General features: G+C 30.5%; 2 protein-coding genes and 1 long non-coding RNA gene across 4 annotated transcripts; 2 read left to right on the top strand and 1 right to left on the bottom strand.

Annotated features, from left to right (window-relative positions):
- The first annotated feature begins 128 nt into the window (after positions 1 to 128).
- On the top strand, positions 129 to 13,163 carry LOC130900090 (lysine-specific demethylase RSBN1L). Of its 2 annotated transcripts, none has more exons than XM_057810437.1 (8): positions 129 to 1,009; positions 2,557 to 2,902; positions 3,789 to 4,530; positions 5,540 to 6,007; positions 6,378 to 6,514; positions 6,569 to 6,851; positions 6,930 to 7,080; positions 7,636 to 13,163. In XM_057810437.1, the coding sequence occupies exons 1-8, from the start codon at positions 829 to 831 to the stop codon at positions 8,439 to 8,441; spliced, it is 3,114 nt and encodes a 1,037-aa protein (XP_057666420.1). In that variant the 5' UTR covers positions 129 to 828; the 3' UTR covers positions 8,442 to 13,163. The 2 variants fall into 2 exon arrangements, with proteins under 2 accessions (XP_057666420.1, XP_057666429.1); XM_057810446.1 differs by having other exon boundaries at positions 425 to 1,009; positions 2,557 to 2,760.
- On the bottom strand, positions 11,425 to 21,228 carry LOC130900115 (uncharacterized). Its single transcript, XR_009060134.1, has 4 exons — positions 20,976 to 21,228; positions 18,672 to 18,823; positions 17,117 to 17,380; positions 11,425 to 13,175 (listed from the first exon to the last, which is right to left on the bottom strand). It is a non-coding gene; the product is annotated as an uncharacterized LOC130900115 (long non-coding RNA).
- Positions 20,738 to 27,012, top strand: LOC130900105 (dual serine/threonine and tyrosine protein kinase-like). The gene is made up of 12 exons (XM_057810458.1): positions 20,738 to 21,103; positions 21,163 to 21,473; positions 21,847 to 22,016; positions 22,570 to 22,893; positions 23,056 to 23,239; positions 23,327 to 23,508; positions 24,063 to 24,294; positions 24,406 to 24,839; positions 24,934 to 25,274; positions 25,976 to 26,222; positions 26,291 to 26,540; positions 26,591 to 27,012. The coding sequence occupies exons 2-12, from the start codon at positions 21,353 to 21,355 to the stop codon at positions 26,767 to 26,769; spliced, it is 2,664 nt and encodes an 887-aa protein (XP_057666441.1). The 5' UTR covers positions 20,738 to 21,103; positions 21,163 to 21,352; the 3' UTR covers positions 26,770 to 27,012.

Raw genomic sequence — 27,012 nt, 5'->3', positions numbered from 1 at the left:
TTCTTAAGCTAGCTATTTAAGTTTAACATTCTTACAATAGGTGGTACACCTTTCTAGTGTATTATTTAAAATAAATACTAATGATTGATAATTTAGGCTTATCTTATCATACTTAAAATTATCGTTTTAAATTGTAAACGATGAAATGTAGAATCTAAATAACGTTCTCAAATTCATCTGACAATGATTTATCATGGTGGTGAACCTGAATAAAAGGCGGCAAATACGTATTTATAGAAACGTACGTGACTTGAAGCATGTTTCTTCCCAACATTAAAATTCAAAAGATTTTGGTGTTATGACTAATTGATATCGTTTTTTCTTCATTTTCAATACATGACTGCATTATATCTACAATGGTTAACGAACAATAATTTTATATTTTGAAATAAGATTAATTACAATAGTGAATCGTGTGCAGTGCCGTGTAAAAGCGTAATAAGGAAGTCAAACCAGAATAGGAGATATTCTAAAAAAAATGCGGCGTTAAAAGTAAATATTTAGTTTGATTAATATAAAAATGAACTTTAGAAATATAAGCTTTAACATAATTGTGAAGTAAATACTGAAATAAGATCATTCTTGTACGCCAATGGTCGTTAAGCAGCCATTGATATGACGAGATTTGTCCGGTTATAAGCATGGCGGTAAGCGTGGATAATAACTAGTTTTGTGCGTTTTTTTCCGTCATCCTCTCATAAAAAAATAGAAAGGAATTTTTGAAATATGTAAAAAATTCGCCAAAATTGTTTTGAAATAATGTGAACTGTTTAGTGAATCTATTAAAACGTCAAAGAAAAGAAGGGACGTCTTTTGATAGTGCAAACTATGGCGTCGAATGAGGATGGAGGTAATGATGACGAAAATAAAGTTTATTATGGAAAGGAATCTTCGTATGAACCATTACCTAATTGTTCTACGTGCCCCATGTGTTTATTACCTTATAATAAGTGCTTATGTAGTGTGACCTCTAGTAACTTCGAAGATGAAACTTTAAATAGCACAAACGGTAAGTTATTATTTGTAAACACGGAAAAATAACAATACATTTCCCACCAAATTACTTCGATTTGGAAGATTTGGCAAGTTACATATAAGTAGCAATTTATTTACAAAATTCACGTTCTCTATTTTTCAGATGTAAATACTAAATACCATCAAATTAATCTCCAATCTGCCTACTTGATAAAATAAGTACAAACTTAATCAAACATTTAGTTTCATTTGAAAGTAGGTACTTATATTTTTTTAGTAGTAGGCTTTGACAAAAATAATTTTAATTTGTTTTAATACTAATTGACAGTTTTTATGTTGCTTTTGGATAAAAATCTGAAATAGCAAACAAAGGGTAGAAAAACAAAGTATTTAACTGGTAATTTTAAAGTTCAAGTTTGTTAATGTATACTAGTATAAGAAAATTAAGTAGGAATAAATAAATTATAAATAGTGTCGCTAACTTTATACATTTTCGACTTTTTAACATCTCTACTTGACAAATCTGTATTGGGTGTAACTATAATAACAAAATGTGCAAGCTGTTTTTATCAAATTATTCTTAGGTTTCTACGTTCATAAGTTCTCTGAAGATATTTATAATTCATCAAACCAAGACAAATTTCATATTTCCAACATTTCACACTTTTGTTACGATATTCATATTATATATACCATAAATATGTAAACTATATGCTATAAATATTAATTGGTATATTGTGAAATTTCCTCAAAAGAAAAATAATAGGTTTTATGTTGTTTTTTACACAAGTTGTTCAAAATCATTACAATAATGACCGATTTCAATTTAATTCAAATTCACCCGGAAAGATATTTTCTGGGCTTCTTGTATATATTTTTTGTTTCAGCTGTAACATTTATTCTTCAATAAATTATTATGTAATTTACATGGAATTTGGCTGCAAATTTATATACTTTGTTTATCAACATTCAATGAAATCACATTCCATTTTTGTGTTTATGATTAATTTACAATTAGTATTTTGTTTTCCAATGCAATCATACTCATACCTTCATTCCAATAATATTTGTCATTAATATGACACATCTGTATTCCTAAAAAAAATATAATTGATATAAAAATCCAAAGTAACTCACGTAGTAAGTAAAAGAATGATCTGCAAAGACTCTCTTCATTTGTGCCTAACATTTAAAGTATGCACTTGATGAAAGAGAATATTTACCACTTTACCATAGTACACTCACATATGCACTATCTGATGCACATTTCAATATCTAAGTTATCATCTTCAGAGACTAGAGATAAATAAAGCTTTATAATATTCAATGTTTCATTTGAAAATGTTTATTCTTGGAATTTTGTTGATGTTATATTTTTGAAATGCTATTGTTAAATTAAAATGTGAATTATAAATTTTTGATACATTACTTTAATTATGGGCAATCTGTAAATTTTAATTTTCATATAAATGATATATCACATTTTATGCAGTATTTCAATTTGTAATGGGATATTAATCTGTTGTCTCCTCAGTTCAAACTAATGAATTAGGTTAATTTAATCAATCTTTTAATTTCCAGCTACAACCGAAGATTTTGGTTCTTTGAAAAATGGACACGCACAAGATGCATTCATAGAAAATTTGGATAGTTTGAGAAGAGGTTATAACTCCAATAATCAGTTTTTAGTGAATCTTCAGAAAACACCCGTAGGGTTTGATCCGAAGAATTTTATAAACAGTGTTGATAAATGTATCAACGATGCACAAACAGAACCAGTAAAAAGTGAGGCTAAGCCAAATTGTAATGGTGATAAAGTATATTTTTCAAATTCAATTGAATTGAAATCTGATGTATGTGTTGATAGAATTGATAACAATACAGTTGATAATGATATTAACAATAAAGAAAATTTTAGCAATGACAGGTACTTCATTTTTATTCTTAAAATAGTACTAGAATTATATTTCATAAGTACTCAATTTGTTAAGATATTGAATTTCTTTCAATACTTCTTCCAAATGATTTTTTTAGTTTGCTAAATGTTTTAATATTACTATGTAGAAATTTTTGTTAAAAATATCCTGATATTTTCATTGTTTAAATATAACTCATCCTAATCGTTTTCTACATTTTTGTTTGAGAATAAGAGATACAGGTTTATTAATTTAGACTTGTTTGCATTAAAATATGTGTTGTATTATGGTTATTTGCATTTTTTACTATCACATTCATGATAGTATAAAAATGCAAATGAGTAACAATCATAATTTGATGAATAGTATGAGTTATATAAATCCAAACTAATTATCCTTATCTCTTGCTCTTAATATATTCATTTCATTCTAAAAAATAATATACTCTATTTATTATGATTCATTATGATAATTAACAGCAATCAAAGCACATGTCATTGACTCATTAAGAAAACATGAAATAAGCAAGAAACTCTTTAGTCTGTACTCCTAGTCACATAGGGCCTACTATTTCACTCACAATAAAGGAGTACAAATTCATTCTATATACCCAGAACCATTCTGTCCTGTAGGAAATGTTCTTATAAGAAGGGAGAAAACCAAAAGAGAATGACTATGGTAATGTCTTCGTTCAGTTCATCTGGAACTTGATAATGCTAGATACAAAAAGCATTTGGACATCAGTACAATCAATCTATAAGCCAGAACATATACTGGAGTTCATTATAACTCTTAAAATGAGAAGCAAACTACTTAGCTTTTGTCTACAAATTGTAACAATATATTCATTATGCAATTGAAATTCCTATGAACTTAAAGTCAACGAAATTTTTGTAGGTGTACTATAAAAGAAGATCCCCATCTGCAAGTTCACACAAACAGTATGTCGCCCGTAAAATCAAAGAGCAAAAAAAATCATTTAACTAAAACTGGCTGTGATTTACCAATTGGCGCTGTGAAGAGTCCAATTAATTGTCATAATGATCCTGAAGTAAAGCAAGAGTCTACAGATAGCACACTGCAAGCTTCGACCAGTGATAATTTATCTGAATCAGAAAAATCCAGTGTACAAGTAAATTCAAAACCAAAGAAGCTTTGTTCCCAGTTGGTTGATAAATTAAACTATGATTTGCTTAAAGGAAAGAAAGGTATTGCTCTTCTTACAGCTATTGAGGACCAATCAAATTCTAAAATTAAGGTAATGGATAGACACACGTCTAGTTCAACTGACTCCAGTAGCTGCTCTCTTAGAAAGTCAAGAACTAGATCTGTAGATGTCGCAGTGAAACCAAAAAAGGGTTGTAAGAGGGCCCATTCCACAGATACCAATGATGTAGAGGCAAAAGTACCAAAAATTGATTTTAAATGTTATAAAACTGATAAAAAAAGTGAGATATTAACACCATCAAAAAATGGAAAGCATAAAGACTATAAATATAGTAAACATGATTCAAAAAGTAAAAGTTCCTCCAAAAAATCCTCGCATAGTAGTAGCTCAAGAGAGAGACATTCAAGTCATAGAAGTGACATTAGACCAAGACTTCTAACTAATGGCAATTATAGTTACCCCCCTGAAGATGTAAGTTTTGTTTTTTTACTTAACAAAATCAGTTTTTAATTTAAATTTGCAAACTAATACATTACTTGCATATTTAAGTTATTGCTTTGGATTTTTAGCTCTCAACTGAACTTTAATATAAAAAAATAACCTTAAAGGGTTATTCTGGTCTAGAAGCCCAGATTTTACACATTTTTGAATCTAACATAAATGAAAAACATTTTTACTATCATTTTTTTTTATATATTTATTGACTCTTCAAGAGTATAAAAAAAATTGTAAGAAAACTCAGATTTTTAATGAATTACAGGCTGGTAAAGTGAGGGCTACAAAAAAAAATGGTGCATCCTGGTTAACATGATTCTAGCCTTTGTAGTGATCTGGAACAACAAAAAAATTTGAAAAATTCTCAATCTGTAAAGATGTCGCTATCAAAAAAAATGTCGTCGACATGAAATCAATTTTTTTGACCTTTTCGAATTTTTAAAAAATACTTCAAATTGAAATTTTTCAAAATCCAAGGCAGACGCGATAGAGAGATAGATATATAAAAAAGATGTCCACCAAATTTCAAAAGAATCGATCTGGTAGAACTTGAGATATCATGTCAACTATCTCAAAAAAGGTAGCAACATTTCCAGTAGAATAATTCGTTCCACTCGGCCGACTTAGACGCTAAGAGTCTTTCAAAATATGCAAAAAAAAAACAAATTTCTAGACCAGAATACCCCTTTAAAGAACTTTAGTTAAATACTTTGTACTTATACATTATTATCTAACTTCATGATATAGAAGTTGATCATCTGAATGCATAAATTTCATTATATTGTGATTGAACTTTTCAATTTTTTACTTATTCATAAATTGATGTTAGGCTAGTAAAATTCAAAAAAATATTTAGGTATGCCAATATAAATTTTTGTCTGTTATTGTCTAAATGAAATTGTAATCCAAAGTATAAATATTATACATAGTTTAATGCTCTTTCTAAAAATAACTTTTATTTTTACATCTTATATTCTTTTCGCAGAAATCTTTGAAATTTAGAAAATACTACCACATAGAAACCCATACCAATGGAGGTGCAAAAATTCTCAGAATGTACCATGATGAGATAAAACACCTCAGTGCAAGTGACTCAAAAGAACTAGCAAAGGAATTCTTCAAGTTAGCCTTCCATGAAGATAAAGATGGTTGGGCAACTTTTGTGATAGCAGTAGTTCACGGTTCTGCTTCTTACCTTCCAGACATTCTTACATATATGGCAGAGAACTATCCAACATTAACTGTTAAAAACGGGTTACTTAGCAAAAGCTCGGATATTGAAACAACAACATTGTCAAATTATCATGAAAACGTATGTAAACATTATGAAGCAGGGACGGTTCGATATGGACCACTACACCAAATTAGTATTGTGGGAACTGCCCATGAAGAAGTCGGCGGCTATTTTCCTGATTTGTTGGGAATGTTAGAAGAAAATAATTTCCTCAATCTGGTGAGTTTAAATGTCAATTTTACCTCATGTAGAACTCAACTTAAAAGCGCTGATATTTCACTAGTTTTATCTTATATATGATACAGAGTTTCTTGTTTTTCCCCTACAGAACCTACACTTGTCAGTCACTTTTTGGAGGGATGTAGTTCTGAGAGAATCCATCAGAATAATTTTCTTTCAGATTCTAACTTCTCAAACTCTTCCTCTTTCTGAGTACTTCTTGTATGGCAAATATATAGGTCTCCTTATTTTCCTTTATTCCTGAATAATTGGGAACCCAAACCTATTCTTGGGTCGATTGTAGGTATTAGATGGAAGATGATGTTATCTTTAAATATTATAAATGTACTCATGGCAGTTAATTTTTCAGACAATGCCTTGGGGAGCTTTATCAATTTGTGATCAAATGAAACCAACTGAAAGTAATGATGGACCTATCATTTGGTGTAGACCCGGTGAGCAACTTGTACCAACAGCCGATTCTAAAACACCTAACAAAAGAAAAAGGTAATATTTTTCAGTAAAATTTGTATTCTCTTTATTTAAAAGTCTTTTTTTAAGAACTGGTATAAATGAATTAAGAAATTTACAATATCTGCCGAGAATGTCCGAAGCGAGGGAACATTTGTTCGAGGATAGGACAAAAGCTCATGCTGACCATGTGGGAGCTGGACTAGATAGGAAAACTACAGCTGCTGTTGGAATATTGAAAGCTATCCATGGAGGGAAAAATGAAGGTCCAAATAACAGGGTAACAAAGGATGTTGTAGCCTTTTCTGCTAAATATTTCGATACATTATCTGAAAAGTTACAACTTGATCTTCACGAACCACCTATTTCACAGGTAAGCTATATCATTTTGATGATTTTACCAGTTGACAGGTAATTAATGATGAAAAATTCATATATTTTAATATTTTAGTGTGTCACTTGGATTGAAGATGCAAAATTGAACCAGTTGAGAAGGGATGGTATAGAATATGCAAGGATAAATTTGTATGATAATGATATCTATTTTTTACCAAGGAACATAATCCATCAGTTTAGAACAGTTACAGCTGTTACTAGCATTGGTATGTTGACTATAAGGATTTATTTATATTATCTAAATTGTTATTCCCAAATTGTTTGTTTTTTGGCATTAAAAAAACCATTGAAATATCAACATGGTCTGTGTTTACTATAATGAATGAAAAAAGTTTAAATTAATTACTGACTTTTTTACATAAAAGTTGTAAAACTAACTAACTAATTTGTCAGGATTTTGGTTGTCCTCGGATAACAACGTTTGCGATGGGAAGCAAATTCGGAGAAAGATTTTGTAGAAAAAGTCCAAATAGACCTGTTCTCTTAAAGGACCATCAAAAAAGTGAGGACCCATTAATTGGTGATTTATGACGCCAACTCATGTTATCTGAAAATCTGGGAACGACACTTTCAAGCATGGGGATGTTTTCCTTTCCCACACATGTGAATTACTGGAATTATTTATCCCGTTTCTTGTAAATTGTATTCTGTAAATAGTGTCCTGTACAGCATTAGTCGTTAAGTTCCTCATGACTCCCCATATCTATTATCAATGCATTTATTGCAATAATTTGGTTCTAACTGTTATTTATTTTTTTAAGCTTGGCATGTACGTTTGAAACAATATTATCCCATAGAAGAGCCAGAAGTAACAGAAAATGCCCCACCTCTTCTCTCCAAACCAGTTGATCACATAAAACCTGAAAAAACACCATTAAAATCTTCGAATCACCGAGATGAGGACAAACCACCTCTAAAAATGAAGTTGAAATTAGATTTAAATAAATACGCTGGACCAGAAAAAGTTCGAATCCAAGAAGAAAAAAATAAAGAAAAGAAATATAAACACAAGGATCACAATAGAGAAAAGTCCAAGCACAAACATAAAGACAAACACAAAGATAAATACAAGGATAAAGATAAATATAAGCATCACGATAAAGACAGAAAACATCACAATTCTCACAAAGAGAAAGATTACAAACATAGTGACAGAGATAAAAAGCACAGTTCCCGCAATACTAGTAAAGAGAAGAGTCAGGATTCTAGTCAAAAAAATCATATATCATCGAGTGATACCAGCACTTACAAGTCTAATTCCAGTGAGAGCCTAAAACTTACTCCAAGTGATACCAGCACTTACAAAACTTCTTCCAGTGATAGTTTAAAACTCACTTCAAGTGATACCAGTATTCTGTCGACAGATTCTGTTACCATGCAATCCCACGTCGAAGAATCGACAAAAAGTGTAGCAGACTCCGCGAGTGTATCTCCTACCAAAGTACTTGATTCGCCTGTAAAAAAACACAAAGAAAAATCTTTTAAAATAAAGATTCAGAAGCCGCAATCCACCGACGTTTTAGGTGATATTTTAAAAGATATGAACAAGTGCGATCCACATATTTAATATTAAGCTACAGGTCGGAGAAAAAGTGACTTTAGAAGTTTCTTCTGGATGACACTTTTTGTTCGAACTGTAGAGGATTTCAATCGTGGTTCTGTCCACACATTGGCAATTGGGTAGTAATTATATTTCTATACTTCCTTTACAGCAGGGAGTGAATATAAATAAACCACTAATGGTTTCACTTATCACAAATTATTTGAAAGATTAACTAAATATGTCAATTGTCACCAAATGTCAATTGTCAAATCACTTAATTCCGTCCCACTTAATCATTAGTTTTTATAACCTACAATTTGATTGAATTACTAATTTGAAGTGGAATACTGGGTGTTCCAATAACTGTTTCCTATTTCGGTGGCTTATTTTAATCTGTCAATTTTAGATTTTTAGAATATAGCCATTGAAAATTTAATTTGGAAATAGCCTGAAATTTCCAAAATCTCCCTATTTTTTCTGTTAGAATCGAAAATTTCATAATGTACAATATTCTAGTACACTTTTGCTAATTAATCTATGGTTTATCAAAAGAAATGTGACAGGTGACAGCTATTAGTTTCGATACACTGATGTAGAGGGAGGTGTGAAAATTTCAATGGGGATCATTTTGTATATACGGGATCTTTTTCATAAACGGTGTGGTATGGACATTTTCAAATGGCAGCGAATTTTAGAGAGTATAGAATTTGTAAATATGATTTTATTGAAAATTTTTCTAAAAGGTATATTGAAACATATTTATTTGTATTTAAGTTATAAAATTATTATATTTAAGCTAAAATTTTATTCATAGTATTTTAATACAGGATTGCTTACTTAGATTTATGTCACTGTTGTTTTTCTAAAGTCTAATTTTTATAAAATGTGAGTATTTCAACATTTGTACTCAAATATGTTTGCTAAGACGCTAAACTAATATTAATAACTATGATTTAAGCGAAAAGTTTCATTATATAAATAAAACAGTAAATTTTGTATTATCTTTTGTTTGATTGACAAAAAAATTCATGATTATACAAAATTAACATTAGTTTAAATAATTACTGGCTAAACCCAGAAAGTTACTTCACACGTGTCCGATTCCCAGGGACAAGTTGAAAAGAAATACCTTCTTGGTAAAACATTTTGAGAGCTAGTCAACCAATCCTTATTAACAAAATACAAACCTTAGTCCTGGGTATTAATCAACCAAGATGAATGAGTTAAACATCAATTGATACAGTCCCAGTGTGACCAGGAGTTTATAAAGGAAATACTGTGAAATCTTGTACTGAAGATTTCTATTATCCTTTTATTGTGAAATAATTATTGAGTTGCTGGCTATTGAGACATCTTAAATAGATTGCCCGCGCCTTTTGATTCTATAGTGAAGGTTTCAATAATATACTAACAAAAATTTTTTTTTAAAACCAATTTAATCACATCAATATTTTCTCGAATTCAATTTTATAAATTTAGTTTTTCATTTTATCAAAATAGAGCTTTATAGAGCTCTATATAAAATTGATAAACCGAACGATGTGGTATTAGAGGTTTTTAAATTGATTATTGAACTATTCAAAATTTTAAAAAAATACTTGTAGTCTCGTCCAGGAGCACCCAATGAATCGGGCTAAAATCTTGAAAAAAAAATCGCTAATAGTCTTTCATATTGGTCGATTTCATCGCATTTTCATATATGATGTTTAACGTATATGCTTGAATTTGTGGAAGATATAGCATATTTACAATACCGAAGACAGTTTATCATGTCCTATGGGAGTCCCAAACAAGTTTTATAAAAAAATACATGGATAGTGTGCTTATAAAATTAATCTATGATAATATCATTTTTAACAAGATTCAAACATTCCTCGGGGTTTAATTAGAATACAGTATATTTTTGAAAGAAATAAAAAACCCATTTCAAGAATATAATTGAAAATACACAATTCTCTTTTCTATTCCATGCCACTGTACTAAATATTAGCTGAAACTGTAAAATTTAAATACCAGTAATAATGGATTATTTGATTTGCTTATTGGACTATATTTTTGTATTGGTTGCTGTGATTGATTGATTAGAACTATTTTTACTTCTCTGGCTCTTCCTAAAACTATTTATTTCAAGTTCTTGTTTTTGAAGCAACTGCTGATTATTTACTTCAAACCGTCTTTTCGTTCTTTATTTAGATTTTCTTGAGTTTCATAAATATCTATCAGCTCTTCTTTTATCGCTTTGAATTAGCGATTTTTGAAGTCCTCTGGAGGTCCAACTAACTAATAAAAAATGTAAGAAAACGTTGTATTGAAATTCTTAGAATCCTTGAAAAATCGAGCTATTAGGCTATTATAACATGAATATAAATTTTTTTGTTACCTGATTATACATGCACAAACTTGTAAAATAACCAACTATATCTTCTATACTTCTCATTGGGGATTCCCGTAAAATCAAATACATCATCATCATCAGAGACTTGACTATCGAATTTTGTCAACATTTAGATCTTTTGACGTATGTTTCTGGGTTGAAAGAGCAAATAATGAACTGATAGGGTAACAATAATAGTTTTAACTTCAAATGAAAAGTTTTGTTTAATTTGTTCCAATTTATTTTAATTGTTCATATTAATTATTCTATTTTTCAGTAACTATTATGATAAGAAAATAAGTTATAGTACAAAATTTGGATGTTGAAAAATATCATTTTATAAAAATTTGGTTTTATGGAACACCAAAGGCTTTCCCGTAAATAATGTGTAATTCTAATTTTACTTTAGTACTGAGTTCTATTTCATTTACAAAAATTGATAGTTAATATCAAATTAATAACAGAAGCAATAATAACAACTTTCTTACTAACTCGAACGAAAGCCATTGAAAGAAAAACGTGAAATATCAAAATAGAAAGTAACATTGATCCTAAAAATGGAAATATCAATAATTTATTAAGGAAGTTGAACTAAGGCACGAAGTATTAGAAGAGAGTAAGTCAAACAAGTGGTTTATGTGTAACTAGAAAAGATTTATTCGCGAAATGTACTTGCCATACTACAAATAAAGTGCCTTTTAAAACTATAAAACTAACTTATTGTTAGTATTCATTATTTTAAAGTCCTCTCAACTCTAACATAATATTGGAATTACACTTTATACAAGATCCGATACTTAATTTATCAGTTAAAAGTTGATATCTTCACATATTAGATTGTACATTTTATAGCGATGCAGTTTTGGCATAGATTCAACCTGAATCTAAAATCTGTACTTCCAGTCTTTAACATTTTACCTTGCAACTTTGCTAAAGTAAACATATACAAGGCTTTGTGTGTATTTTCAATATTTTTTTAGTCTTAAAAGTGAGATTCCTAGAATTGTGATGTAAATATGTACATTTGGAGTATTGTACAGTTTTTTATATAGTGAAAAACCTCTATGCAATGTTGTATATAAAACTAAGTAATCTATTTAACAATGTTAGAATGTTTTAAGGATATTTTTTTCATATCACAGCCAAATTTAATAGTTGTTTCCATTTTTTTTAATAAAACTTATATTTTTGCTAGATGTCTCCCAAATAATTGTAATTTTTATATATTTTAATTGTCAGAAGAATAGTATCTTTTTTGAAACTATTGAATCCGAGGCTGTTAATTGTCACGAGCATAACAAAATATTGTCAACGGGTCTAATACTACATTTTTCCTATGATCATAATGCTTTTAACATAAACTAATAAATCTAAATAATAAACTACAACACCTCAAACTAATGAAGTTCTATTAAGCTTTTTAACTTTATAAAATATTTAAAAAATCAGTTTGTTATAGAAATAACTCATGTCATTATTTATTGATAATTTAAATCGTTAAAACAATATATACGAGGACAGAAAAAGAAAATAAAAAAGTCACTTCTTTAACCGGCGCTATTGTCCTTTGAGAACCAGGCCCTTCTTAACAATCAACTGCCAATCCTTTCTGTCCTGAATATGGTGCCTCCAATGTCGAACCCATAGCTGGATCAAATCCGCCTCAACTTCTCCAATCAGCGGAGGCGCAGTCTTGTTCTCCAGGAACTCCATACATGTCTCTGCGCGGGTATCGATCAGAGGGCATGTCCCAGCCACATCAAACGCGCCCCCCGGATGAACGCCATCAAATCTGACTCGCCATACATTTGTCGTTATAGTACATTTCTCGCATCCGTATGCGATTACAGGATGTATAATTGTCTTGTAAATTGTGAGCTTTGACCTTCGTGAGAGTCCTCTAAACTTGAGCGCTCTCTAGACTGCCCAAAAGTTTCTGTTTCCGGCAGCAACTCTTGTTTTGATCGGAAGCGATGTTCTCTGACTTGAAGGTCGGGATTTTCTTTGAGGTTCTCATGTACATGTTTTTTGTTCATGGATTTTGAGTCCTCTTGCTTCACCTACTTGCTCGAACTCCTCGACCGTTCCCGAAAGAACTGAAGTGGTTCGTGCCATGATGTCAACATCATTCGCATAGGCGAGGTGTTGTGTGAGCCTATTGCAAATAGTTCCTCCAAGTAAATTGATCAGTGTTGTTGCTAATGGATTTCCTGACGCAAGCCCGTGTTCACAGTAAAAATTCTAATCATTGTCATTCTAACCATACACACCAGCTTCTTTGGGACGCCAAACCCCATCAGGCCCCTATACAGCTGGTTTCTGAGGAAGCCAATGAAGAGGTGATGAAGATCGACAGAAAGTGAAAATACAAATGAACTTTGTCACTAGAAAAGAAAATTTAAGTTAAGAGAATTTCATTTATGCCGTAAATCACTGAAGGAGTTCTTTTAAAAAGTGAGGGTTGTAGAAAAAATATATTTTGTATTATAATTATTTACATTTGTTTAAAAAATTATTGGGAAGACACTTAGAATTATAAAATCAAATGTAAAAACATAGACAGCCATAGCAACAAGAGTATTTCAGTATTATATTCCTTAAGACCAATTCTTGTCTAGTGTTAACCAAAATAACAACTTTCTTTGGTTACTGAAAGGGTACTAAATTGTTTTCTCATTACAATTTCTTAATTCTTCGACCTGTTTGTATACATGTTCTTATTTTTAGGTATGATATTTGTGTTTCCTATAGCAGAAACATATTTTTTTCGTTGAACTAACCCTAACTATTCCCCCCATAAACTAATTATTGTACAGAAATACTCAACCTGTTTTCTTTTAGTAATACAAATGGTAGTACCTCTATTGGTAATGATTTGCTTGATATAGTTATAGCGATGTAGTTAGGTATTGGCGGTAGGGGCCCCACAGAACACATAGGGGTGCAAAAATGCAAACAAAACACAAAAAATTGATGAATTTATAACCAAAGTACCTATAAGAGTACAAATAACCTCTTTCATAACAAGTTGCATGGAATACACACGGAGTGAATGGTAGTAATCAAAAAGTAGGCGAAAACAACTGTGGTAAAGAATATTAAAGACTTATATACTACATTTGGAGCATCTAGAATATTAACTTCAAATTCGTCTGTCTTCTCCACTTGTGGTCTGAAATATTGGTTTCCATGGACTGCACAAACAGCTGTTGCAAAGGAAAGACATATTTTTATATGCTGCAACAAAAATTCTAACCGCTTTAAGCATGAAAGTCCAAAAAAGGCATAAACATGGATGGAAGACATCATAGCGCCAAATCTGTAGAGACAAGAAATTGGAGTTGGCTGTTGCTTGCATGAAAAACGTATTAAACTTAACCGTGAAGTGACTTTAGATTTGGAAAAGCGAAATATTTTTAACGGGAATATTTTAGTGTGTATGTGTATGTCTGACTGCTGAAATGACGACAGTTTCTGGCAGATTCTTAATTGAAAAACCAGTATTTAGGTATATTGGAAAATCGTGCAAAATACTTTGGCTTAAAGTACATTAAGATGTGGATAGTTACGAATTGTTGAAAGAAATCGGCATGATCGAGATCATTGAGGACATTCAGTCAGCTTCACATTTGGATATTCTAGAAACTGTACATGCTTATCAAGTACAAGATGCGTATACAAATATCGAGAAAAATTTGTGGATTTTTTTCACTATTCCAGTGAACATCGGAAGCTACGAACGTAGCTTTAGAAAATTGGAGCTTATTAAGAACTACCAACGTTTACAAAAAGGCCCACTATGCGTTTAGAAGTCCGGTCACTAGTCGTATTTCGAGCCTGTTTAGTTGGAGCAGTTGTTTGGTGTGGGTCGCATGTCAGGTGTCTCTGTCTATCCAAGCCGAGCCCGCCTTGCGAGTTGATCGTTGAGAGACGCGATAGCAACGCTTTTAATCACACCAAGGATGGGTTCTGGGCCCATCGGTGAATTCGCCGATCTCAATCTAGCGAGTGAATCCGCACCCAAACGACCTGGCTCTTGCAACATTCACTCATCAGATTATGTAGGACTCTATGCACTCCAACACAGGCATAGAGCACACCTTTTCAGCCGTTTTGGCATGTATGGCAGCTCTACTGTGTTCCCGTGGCGTCGATTGAGTATCGCGCGTCCGCATTCTATCACAGCGAATACCTCGGCCTGGAAGACGGTGGCGTGTTTCCCAAGCGAACTGGACCATCCTTTTGCTTGTAGGTAAACCTTCCTACAATTCGCCTATTACGTCGTATATTCTAGCTACGTTCCTGTTAACTTATACGAATACTAGAAAAATATTTTTACATAATTTTGATGTATCATTATTTCTAACTGCTACGAATTTTACATAGAATTCACAATGGATTTCTTTTAACTAGAATTGAATCATACTGTATGATAAAACAGTATAACGATTTTTATGTATTTATTTTTATAAATCTATACAAACAGTTTAGTACCCTTGAAATTGTTTACTATTGTGTAAGTACCTGAATTAATGATTTTTGTCATATTTTTTTATGGGATTGGTATGTATGATAGCAGTTTTTGTTTGCATAAACAATCAAAATAGTAGACAATAACATGTAGATACGTCCAAAAATTGAATTTGACTATGTAATTACTATATTATTGTTTTAATGTAATTTTAGTTTTCTTATTAGTTAAAAGTTCTAAAATTGTATTTAATGTATTTGTATTGGTTTTAATTGTTGATAATATATTTTAAATACAGGATTATCATTGTTTATCACGACTTCTAATTTTTCCGTGAATTCGGTCTCGAGTTTGTCAACTCAAAATATTACAGGCTGTCTCCTTTTCAGGAAAAATTCAGATTTTCCTATAATAAAATCGGAAACGAACAAATTTATGTTAAACAGAAGTTAGGAATTCCAGTTTTCATAAACTAATAAACAGGATTTAATATGATTTCGCAGGATAACAAGTGTCAACCTTATTATTGTAATGAAGTTAAATGCATTTTAATTTCTGCCATTGGGAGACGTTCTAGATTAATAACATGAGATACAATCCAAAAATTAATTGATAATGGTAATTTTTTTGAGTACCACTCTCCTATAACCTTGACCTTTGAATATGTCATTTCTAGGCCCATTCTGAGCATGTATATGTATATTTATATTGGGTGTTCATGCCTCATTCACATTTGTTTTTTATAACTTTTTTTTTACTATGCTCTTGCTTTTATAACTTCAGCATACTGTTCATATCGGTCAAGCAGGTACGAAACTAACCTAACCTATCTTTTAGGTTAAAACTGTCCTGTCGTTAGGATCCATTAGCGTACTTATTTTTTTCTTATTTCTCTTGCAGTGTCTCATCGCTAGCGCGCCTCCATTTTCACATATTTATTATTAACATTTTACTCCCTACCACATATCACAACTGGAATTTATGGAACCGTTGGTGATATTCATAGTGAACACACTGTTTACACCACCACTCACAATTAAACTGTCTGACGCGCGTTTCAATAACCAAGTTATCGTCTTCAGAAACTGAAGGTATACGCGCGTCAGACAGTGTAATTGTGAGTGTTGTACCCTAAAAGATGGAATTTTCAAAATTTCTTCGATAGAACAAATAGTAACTATTATTTACTCAGGTTCTACGGAAATATAGCTTTTAAAGCAAATTATATACAGTAGGTTTTCTACAACAAAGTTATTTAAACCAGTCTTATAATTTTTTTATAAAAATAAATGATTACATGATTACTCATTACAATAATATGTAGTGTTATATTTTTTATGAAATACGTAATAATTTTCCATTGATCAAATAAAAAATACTACCATACTTAAATTGAACGAAATATCGATTATCATTCATTCGATAACCGAATTATATATTTTATATTTGATGAATTAACGGAAAACTAGAGTTTTGTAATATTTTTTTTTTTCATTTTAAAGTTTAACTATATTTTTGACTTTTGCGCATAACATAAGAAAATTTAGTAAAGCCAACCGAAATATGTTACCTAAAAATATTTTTTTTTTATTTACTTTGGACCTTTTTTTAATGTATAGTATACCTCAACGAGCTTGATCGTTTTTTTTTCTTTTTCTACACACGAAGGTACTCATTTGAAACTACTTATTAACGTTAACCACCTATTAGTCTCCGTTGAGTCACTACCAATTTTATTCAATATGTCAATATAAGTTCCATTGAATAATAGTGGTAGTGACTCCACGGCACTAGTTAGTGATTAACGTCAGTAACTAGTTTCAAAGAAGTAGCTCCGTGTGCAGTAGGCCTTACCGAAATCGCAATAATTATGGAAATATATCCACTTAACGGAAATATTTTAAGATGAAATAATTTTATTTTTTGTAATTGTCCTGCATTTTCTGCCTTGGGGCCATTATCAAGAGAAGGGTAGGTTTGTTATCGTTCATTGGTAAGAAGTGATCCGATTCCTTGGTCTAATCTACCCACTCCTCACAACGGATCACCCCTTTCTCTTGGTTGATTCCAAGGTCTTAATCTGCCTACTCTTCGGAATTACATCGAGGAAATGAAGAGCTGAAATAAAAAAAATGGAAAATAAAAATAATATGCTTACCATCTAGAACACTGTTGATACTAACACAATCACTGCTGGTCGTGAACCTAGTTCTTTTGTTCATATATATAACTTTAACAGGTTACTATATGTATCATAAGTTGGTAATCAGTTTAAAATAAATGTGCAAAATTTATAAAATATATTTATTGAATTGAATTTCACTGAAGACACCTTTTTGATATTGTGTGGTTTGTTTTAAAAGGCAATTTGAATGTTAAAGTTCCTTTAGTGCAAAACATTTGTCATCTTCAATATTTGAAATATCTTGCATTAAGGGTGTCTAGTATTTTTATAATGTGATACATTTTATATGTTAGAGGTTTTATTTCTGTTTTATTTTTAGAAACAATGATATTTATATAATCATATAATTAAAACTATTTAGTCTTGTAGCTAAGATTATATCATTAGACAAGAAATTTGTCTACATCACAGTTTTCACATTCCACGTGTTATCCTAAGTTCCCGCAAATATGTCTAGAAAATTTCACACACCATCTGCTTGCTTTTGTCAAATTTAATAAATTCTTCAACAGTAGAAGTATATTGACAATAATATTCATCTAAGTTAGTCTTCAATAATAAATTTCGTTGTTGAGTATTGTATTGTTGTATATTGAGTAATCTCTAGCGGAACATAGACAAAGCTGTAACATAGTTTTGAGCATATATGTAGTACTTCTATATGGACAGTTTTATATAAGTGGAAACTGTTCCGATTAAGGAAGATAGAATGGCAACGATTTCTCTATCATCCGAGGCTCCAGCTCGGTTCTGCGCATTCTCAAGCATGCACAGTATAGATAAAGTGTCCCGAACGAGAGAGAAAATGAATATTTTCGGCACCGTAACGTAGGGACGTTTTTTCCTATACCAACTGTCCATATGGTTTTGAGACACGCCAACCTAACCAAGTAAAGAATTTGACAAAACAGTATTACGATAAGTGTGTGAAGTTTCTTTTATATATATTGCTTAATCAAATCGTGTATTGTTTTAATAATATTATTTCTTATTGAGAATATTTTAGCCATATAAAGTTTTATCGCTGGACAGATAAAATTTTTGTATCTAGATAAATATGGTTTTCTTGTAAAACTCGAATAAATCACATTTTAACACTGCTATTTGGTTTTTATTATTCAAACTTTTTCATCATATATCATTAAATATAAAAGACTCCCCATACGCGCACACATTTTATAATGGGGATTTGGTTGACACATAAAGTAAAAAAAAGAAACTCACAGATGTGATGCAAATAATTTAAATTTCAAACGAATTTGTTGTTTATTTGTTTTATAGTCTTCCAACAGTTTTATCTACTTCCATCCACCTTTTAAAAGTAAACTTCAATTTATTGGTCTTATATAAATTATCCAGAAATAAATCAGAATCACCTAAAAAAATAAACAACGGCACTATTTTAGATTAAAACTATTTTTTTTATTTAATATTAAAATTTACGAGTTATTTCAACAATATGTGGCTTGTGATAGTACAAAATCAGTTCCAAAAAGATTATGCTACCAAGAGCGCCTGATAATTTGAGGTTAAGATATGGAGGGTAGAGGTAAGGAGAGCTCTCTCTTTTGGAGTTTATCTCTCAAATGTCCGTCTGAAAGCGAAAAATAGTATAATTAACAACTTTCAACAATAACGCTCGCAAGCAATTCAGGGACGATCTGAAAAGGAAATGTTTTTATTAGTGAAACGAAAATTAACTCTAAAACCTTATATTTGTAAGCGACGTGATACAACATTCTGAATGTTCATAGAGTAGCGCCATCTTAAATTTTGGTCATTGTTACGATCATTTTTTACACACGGAAAGTTCTCCTTACCCCTACACTCCATAGGTCAAGTCACATGTCAACTTGTATGTAAATCTCGGCAACACAAATTTAGTGCTGCCACCTACCAATCGGGACGTTAGTGTAATAAAAATGTGTCATTACTGTCAATGTTAATATGTCATTTGAATTTGAGTTCCTACCAAATTTCCTTCATATTACGGTACACAGGTAGGTGGTATTATCAGAAATATAATTTATAGTTATGGTTTCTTGGACGACAAAGGATTTTATTGGTAATAGCTGAAAAATTAACTGATAAGTATTCTTTTCTGTAATTTTGCATTGAATATTTATTTCTGGTTAGTCTTTATTGATATATTACACTTTTCACTTTGTTAGAAAAATCTGTATTTTGTTAATTTTTATCTTGGAAGTGATATTTTAATCATTTCCACTAATTTTCCTTGGTTCACTTGAAAGTATATGTAAATATTATGTTGTAAATAAACGTATCCCAGTTTTCAATTGTTTTTTATCGTGAATTCAGGAAACCGCGAAAATCGAACTGGATGGAAATGAATAACATAGAATACAGTAGATATTCTTTATTGTAAATTTAAATAAACCGAGAAAATAGATTAGTTCTGCCACCTACCATCGAGGGCATTGACATCGGAAACCCACCATGTTGTTTCCACTGAATAACAACAAGTTTGCATTTATTTCCTTCTTAAGTTATGTTTTGTGCGTCATGCCATAAAGACATTTTATAAACTAAATATATATATATATATATATATATATATATATATATATATATATATATATATATATATATATATATATATATATATATATATATATATATATGTATATGTATATATTCTGTTTCGAGAAATTCCATAGGTTATATATATAAACAAATTTACTAACGAGGGATACCTAGGTTGAGAAATCTGTAAAAGAATTTGAGGGCGACGAATTGAACGCATTACTGCATAAAGTTATGTTTTACGCACTTGAAAGTGTGTCTAAAGTACGTACTCTACGCATGGAAGTAGAAAAAATATATTTTACTTTCCTAACATGGTAACACAGTTAATATAAAAACAATAATCTGAGTAGATTCCAATTGGAAACTCTAAACGATAGTAAACAATATTTTACTCCAGATCAAACAATTTGCGAACGTGAGAAAGTCACATGAATTTTTAGATTCCATAAGTAAATAAATAATCCATGTTTTCCATATATTTTCAGTTAGTTTTTGAAACTTTATAATTGTAAGAATTAATAGAAATCTATTTTTACCTATCGGTAAGTTACTTTGGTTATTTACTTCATAGATAGATGTCGCCATTAAGAAATAAATGTAAAACTAACTGGACAACCCAAAAAAATTGATTTAGAACCCTTTTTATTTATTCGTAGATATACAAATAATGATATGTCCTTTTACAATAATCACTGATTCATTATTTTCTGCGATTCCATTACATACACAACTCCAACTAATCTTGTTTAATATTATATTGAAAAAACTGCAAAGTCACTAAGCTATGAAGTTTCTGTTTTCTGGGGATTTTTTTATGTTAGATTTAATTGGACTTAAATGTATTAGTAATTACGAGTGCTGACTACCTATGAATTAGAAGAATTGATCATTATAATTCTGTTATTTTTATTTTACCGAAGCCGTTAAGATAACACCATCGCATTGTTTTTTTTATTATTTATTGATTATTGATAAAATTACCTTGCTTGTTTATTGATGATATAACTTGAATGTTTTTACGCTCACAACAGGCCGAAGTTGATAATTAAATTGTGATAACATTTAATTACACGTAGCCGGCATTATACTGAATTCTTAAATTAGTAACTGTCAGTGCAAAGTTGAGGTTAGAATATTGAATTGAGTTTATTTGGTGTTTATGTTTTAGAGAATAAATACACTTATATCGGTTAATGTTAATTATCCAATGTATACTATCAAGAATCCATATGAAGTCTCCATTGTGTAACTTTATCAAAGGAATTGGTTAAATACCATCATCGAAAAGACAACAGTCAACACCTTAAAGTGTTGAAAATTCTATCAGTATTCCAATATTTTTAAAAAGTGTTGTGACCATGATGATTGATATTCCTAAAGAGTTTAAAAAATATTCTAAACATTGCAATAGTCTTAAGCGTATTATACAAGATACTCGAAACTCATTTGAAAAAATTAATCCTTCACTTCAAATACAAAGTAAGTTTATATGACTTAAACATTAGTACATTGTTAATAATGGATGTTTATAGATGTGAACTAACATTTGAAGTTTAGTATAACCAAGCCATTATTAAAATCGTCATATTATATTAAGAAGTGGTAAATTAACATTTTTTCCAAACTAATACTATAACTTTCTTAGCAGTAAATTGAAACTTAATGATAAAGAAGAAAAATTTTTATTTTGTAAAAGGATTATTAATAGTCATTATTTTTCATTCTACTAATAAATTACTCTATTGTTAGTATCCATACTTGATAAATAATGTACTTTGATTGAAAGTAGGTTATTCCCAAAATGCATTTTCACTTTATTTTGTCACAAAGATTTGAATATTTTTCCTTATAGATGAAGTTCAAGAAGAATTATTACGGATTGATATTGATGGATTGAATCCAAAATTAGAAAGAGTTCCAACTCTTTTTGTGTTTGGTCAAAATTGTCACTCAAAAGCTTTATTTGTTAATGCCTTATTAGGGCAGTACCTTTTACCACTATTTAGCTCTCATTGGAGATGGGTAAGTTGTTTTTTTATATATAGTTTTGTTCTAGTTCTAATATTTATAGTTAATATCCAACATTGAATGAAATGAATGTAATTCATCTGAACCTATCATTAGAGAGTCAGATTAGGAACTCAATATTTTATTACTGCATATAAATTTATTATTATAGTTGAAATAAACAAATTGAAGCTATTGTTATTGTTTTATTACTAGTTATTTTGAAATTGAAGATCACTTCTATATTTTTGAAAATTTTAGTAAAATCATCAAAACTATATATAAAAATTATTACTAATTATTAATATTCAATCTGGTTGTTTCAATTGATAACCTTTTAGACAGTTCATCGAAGATTGGTAACATCTAATAATTTATTTACAATCTACTATTCCAATGGGAACAAAATGCTCTTTGTATTTTTTCCTAATGACAAGATAAAGAAGATACTTCTGATTTATTTGCAGTTCCTGTGATTTTTAACCTCTAGATAATTAACTTTTATTCAGAAAATGTTGCTTAAGTAAATTTATAGGCAATATATCTCACCTATATTTTTAAATTTAAGATAACTTTACTTTATGGCCAATCAAAAGTGATTCGATTAACATTAAATCAGGAAATTGAAGTAGTGGAAAAACTACAGGCACATGAGAGATCCTGGATAACAATTCCTGAACCTGATTTACAGAGAAATACTCATGAATCTTTAGTAGATCATTGTCCGTCATTAGAAGTTGAATTGTCACATTCTTTCCTAAAGGAAAATGTCAATCTAATGGTGCCGCCTGACTGTTCAATAGAACAATTGAATGAATTGTGTTGTAAATATATGAATAATATTCTACCTATTGTTGTGTACACGATATCTGAAGGAATTTTGAGTGATTTGGTAAGATTTCCAAAGTTATTCATTTTGTTACAGTATATAGTAAATTCTGTGAGGACTTTTTATATACATCCATATTGTATATTGGTGCACATATGTAAGGATATGTAATAGACATATATCAATAGGGAAAATTTTGTCTAATATAATTAATATTATTTTTAGAATATTCAAGAAATAAAAAAATTGAAAGATATATACAAAGTCCCTTTTTTATTTGTTAGTGTGTCAACAAGAGAAGCGTTCGGGACAGAATCTTTAACAGAATCTGAACAACATTCATTAGAAACAGAACGTGAAAAAGAACATACTACTTTACGAAATTTGCGCGATCAATTAGTGAGACTGGGTAAATAACAATTATATTTTTAAATCCAGCAATAAAAGTGTTACTTAACATCTAACGAACAATTAATATTTGGATTTTATTTTTAAGGATTCATAAATGACTCTGAAAACTCAAAGACTGATATATTGAAAACTAAAAAAAATTCGTTATGTTTGGAATATTATTTAGACACGTTGATTGGGGATGAAAGAATTAATGAAGACTTTTTAGAACATATAAGGAATGTTCTGAAATACACTGTCTTGAGATTAGCTGCGAGATTAAGCGAGGTAAGAAATTTGTGATTCAAGTACAAGTAAAACTTCTTATTGTCATGGGAAGGTCACATCCCTGAAGAGTTAACATTAAGAAGAAACGCAAAGAGCTTGATATAAAGTATAAAAAGATGTACTGGCTTCTAGGAAGAAGTTCCGAATTATCCACACACTACAAACAGATATTGGACATATCTTATACAGCTTTGCGGCTGTGCTAGTACAAATAACATTAAAGTTAATGCACCCGAGTACTGCAATAACAGTGATCCATAGGGATCTTGTTGTAGTAACTGTTGACCAGACCATAACCAAATTCTCTAGTATCTATGAACAACAGATGCTACAACTTGGTAATGTTGAGTTTACCCAACTCTCCTACAATGCTAATTTAGTGAGGTTCAATAGGATGAAGCCGTTTGAGTTAGTGAGCTAGTTTAAATGATGGTGTTAGTTAAAAGCAGAGTTTTGTGTGAATATCTCGAAACATGTTAAACAGTAGTATTTGGTTGTTTTCTTGTAAAAAAAATTGGAAAAGTCACAGATACATTTCTTCCATATCATTGCAGGTTCATAATAAATGTTTGCGTCAGTTTATTCTTCGAGCTTTCGATATGGCTCGAGAAATACAAATAACTCCAAAACGTATTGAGTATGCGCAAAAATTGGAACTACAACTCTACGAAACATTGATGAATATAGCTTGTGAACAACAAGAACAAATAACGGGAATTATACAGAGGACTCTTCTAGATATGAAATCCAACGTGGCTGAAATTCTGGAAGGTTATAATAATCCAAGTAAGATATTTTACAGTAGCCTTACAATACATATCAATCAAATTTACTTTGCAATTTTTACTATTTAGAAGAACTATATCCAAATGTTTATTTTATCTTCTATTCCTGTAGATGTTGATCATCAAAGAACTTCAAAAACAGCAACTATAGAAATTCAACAACTAGTTTTAAAAAGACTAAATACTTCAGTAGCCACACAAATAGTCCAATCAGTAGGTTGTCTTCAAGAGAGTTTCACTGGAACTTTACAAAGGTGTCTTGAAAATCTAGAAAAAAGTTGTCATGAACATGAACTAAACCTATCAGCTTCTGATGCTGTTAGACAAATCGTCAGTGCCGCTTACAATATTGATTTGAATAACTCTACATCAGTTTCAATAATGCATACGTGGCTCGATCGTTTGAGGACGCTTTTGTCGACGTTTGCATTACCTTGGTCCTCTTCATCTCAAATACAGTGCAACTTCCAGTGGCAACTTCAAGTTGCCACCAACATGATCGACAAACTTAGTGCTTCCAAACTAGCTAAAACAATATCTGCACAGGTAAATATAATTATATAGCATACATTTTTTTGTGACAGTTAACTTATTCTTTTATATTATTTACTTCCTTATTTTGTAAATGAAAATATTTCAGTTTAAAGAACATGTGAAATCGTCCCATGAAGCTTTTCTATCTGCTATTCGTTCGTTGGATCACCAATTATCGGATCAATTGGAGCAGACTGAGGAACAAAGAATAGCGATTCGTAAAAAACACGCACCTAGTTTTGCTAGGCTTGCTTTAGAAAGCACTTCGTTGTGTGATCTCATAAGATATGGTATGCCAAATCAAATTAAAGAAATAGGAAGAGGACAGTATGGGGTAGTATCTTCCTGTGAACCTTGGGCAGGTATCAATCCTTGTGCTTTTAAGTCTGTTGTGCCACCAGATGACAGACAATGGAATGATTTAGCTATGGAATTTTATTATACCAGGTTTGTTGAAAACATTTCATGCTTGATTTTGAATTGAGGCACAATTTTACAAGTGAAGGTTAAACATCAATCATCAGTTTAAACCATAAATATCGAATTTTTCTCGTTTATAGCTGGTGTTTACCGACAAACTTCGGTTTGAAAATTACTGGCACTCCGGGGGTAGTTTAAACATTAATTTTATATGAAATTAAGAATTCCAACAAAAATTCTTCAAATTATTCTCTTTTTTACGATATTACTGAAGAAGAAATTATCAACATTGTTGATTTACTTAAATATAGAGTTTTGGTTTGTAGCAGTTGCCTTCAGCTTATTTTGATTACAAAGAAGTTGACCAAAAGTACCACCTTATAATCAGAGAAGTTGCTTGATCTTTTTTGCCATTTTTGTTTATACACATTTCTTAAACAATTTAAAACAAGCATTTTTTTTCGGAAGTCAGGTCATGTTTCCATAGGGTGACAACTGACAAAAAAATTATGACCAGCTTGTTTTATTCTTGGTGTAAATGAGAGTTTATTTATAGTTTATACTTTAGCTTAATCTTCAGTTTTACCTTAAGTTTTCAAGTTGTGCCTTAAGACTCTAAATATTATTTAGTATTTAATAATTAACAACTCGATTGGAATTTATTTTTTTTAAATCAAATTTTCTAAATTTACTGAACTATATTTAAAATTATTATTTAATTTGTGTAGGACAATTCCGGGCCATCCGAGGATAGTAAAACTTCGTGGATCTGTGATAGATTATACCTATGCTGGAGGTAGCTCTCCAGCCGTTTTATTAATGATGGAAAGAATGACTAGAGATTTATACTGTGGGCTTCGAGGCGGACTATCTTGGTTAGCAAGATTGAGAATAGCTATTGATGTGATTGAAGGTATCAGATATCTCCATTCCCAAGGGTTAGTTCACAGAGATATCAAATTGAAAAATGTACTTGTAAGTATAAGTTGAGGATTGTTAATTTTTTTTTTCAATAAATTATTGAATAACCTCTGTTCTTTCAGTTGGATGCTAATGATCGAGCTAAACTTACAGACTTCGGATTCTGTATACCAGAAGCAATGATGTCTGGAAGTATAGTTGGAACACCTGTTCATATGGCTCCTGAGCTGTTGAGTGGCCGGTACGATTCCAAAGTGGACGTTTATGCTTTCGGAATACTCTTTTGGTACATATGTGCTGGTCAAGTGAAATTACCTACTCACTTCGATCAGTTTCAGAATAAGGAACAGTTATGGAACAGTGTTCGAAGAGGTAATTGATCTTATGAAGCATTAAATATGGCTAAATAAATCTCTTTGTAGGTATTAGACCAGAGTGTCTTCCTAATTTTGAAAGAGAATGTTGGAATCTCATGGAGCAGTGCTGGTCAGCAGATCCTGCGGATAGACCGTTACTTGGTTATGTCCAACCACAACTTGAAAATATATATAAACGTGTCAAAATGAAATGTTGCCCATCTTTGGGTTGTGATAGTTCTTAATATATTGATATTTTTATTGAATCTTTTTGTATCCCACTTCTATTTATTAGATGTGGTATTTGTTTTATGTTATGTTTTATAGAGTTTGTGATAAAGTATGATTCGTTTTCTACTTACTAACTTTTATTAATTTTAACGAAGCAGAAGTAAAGAGGAACAAACAATCAACTGTTTTTGTTACTAAACCAATGAAATTTATAGTCAATAACATCTTTATCTTAATAAAAACGTATTTTTATAAAA

The sequence above is a fragment of the Diorhabda carinulata genome, chromosome 1 (genome assembly GCF_026250575.1).
Source record: "Diorhabda carinulata isolate Delta chromosome 1, icDioCari1.1, whole genome shotgun sequence".
NCBI classification, from domain to species: domain Eukaryota; kingdom Metazoa; phylum Arthropoda; class Insecta; order Coleoptera; family Chrysomelidae; genus Diorhabda; species Diorhabda carinulata.
The sequence above is the reverse complement of the archived record's forward strand: the minus strand, read 5'-3'. Positions and strand labels throughout refer to the sequence as shown.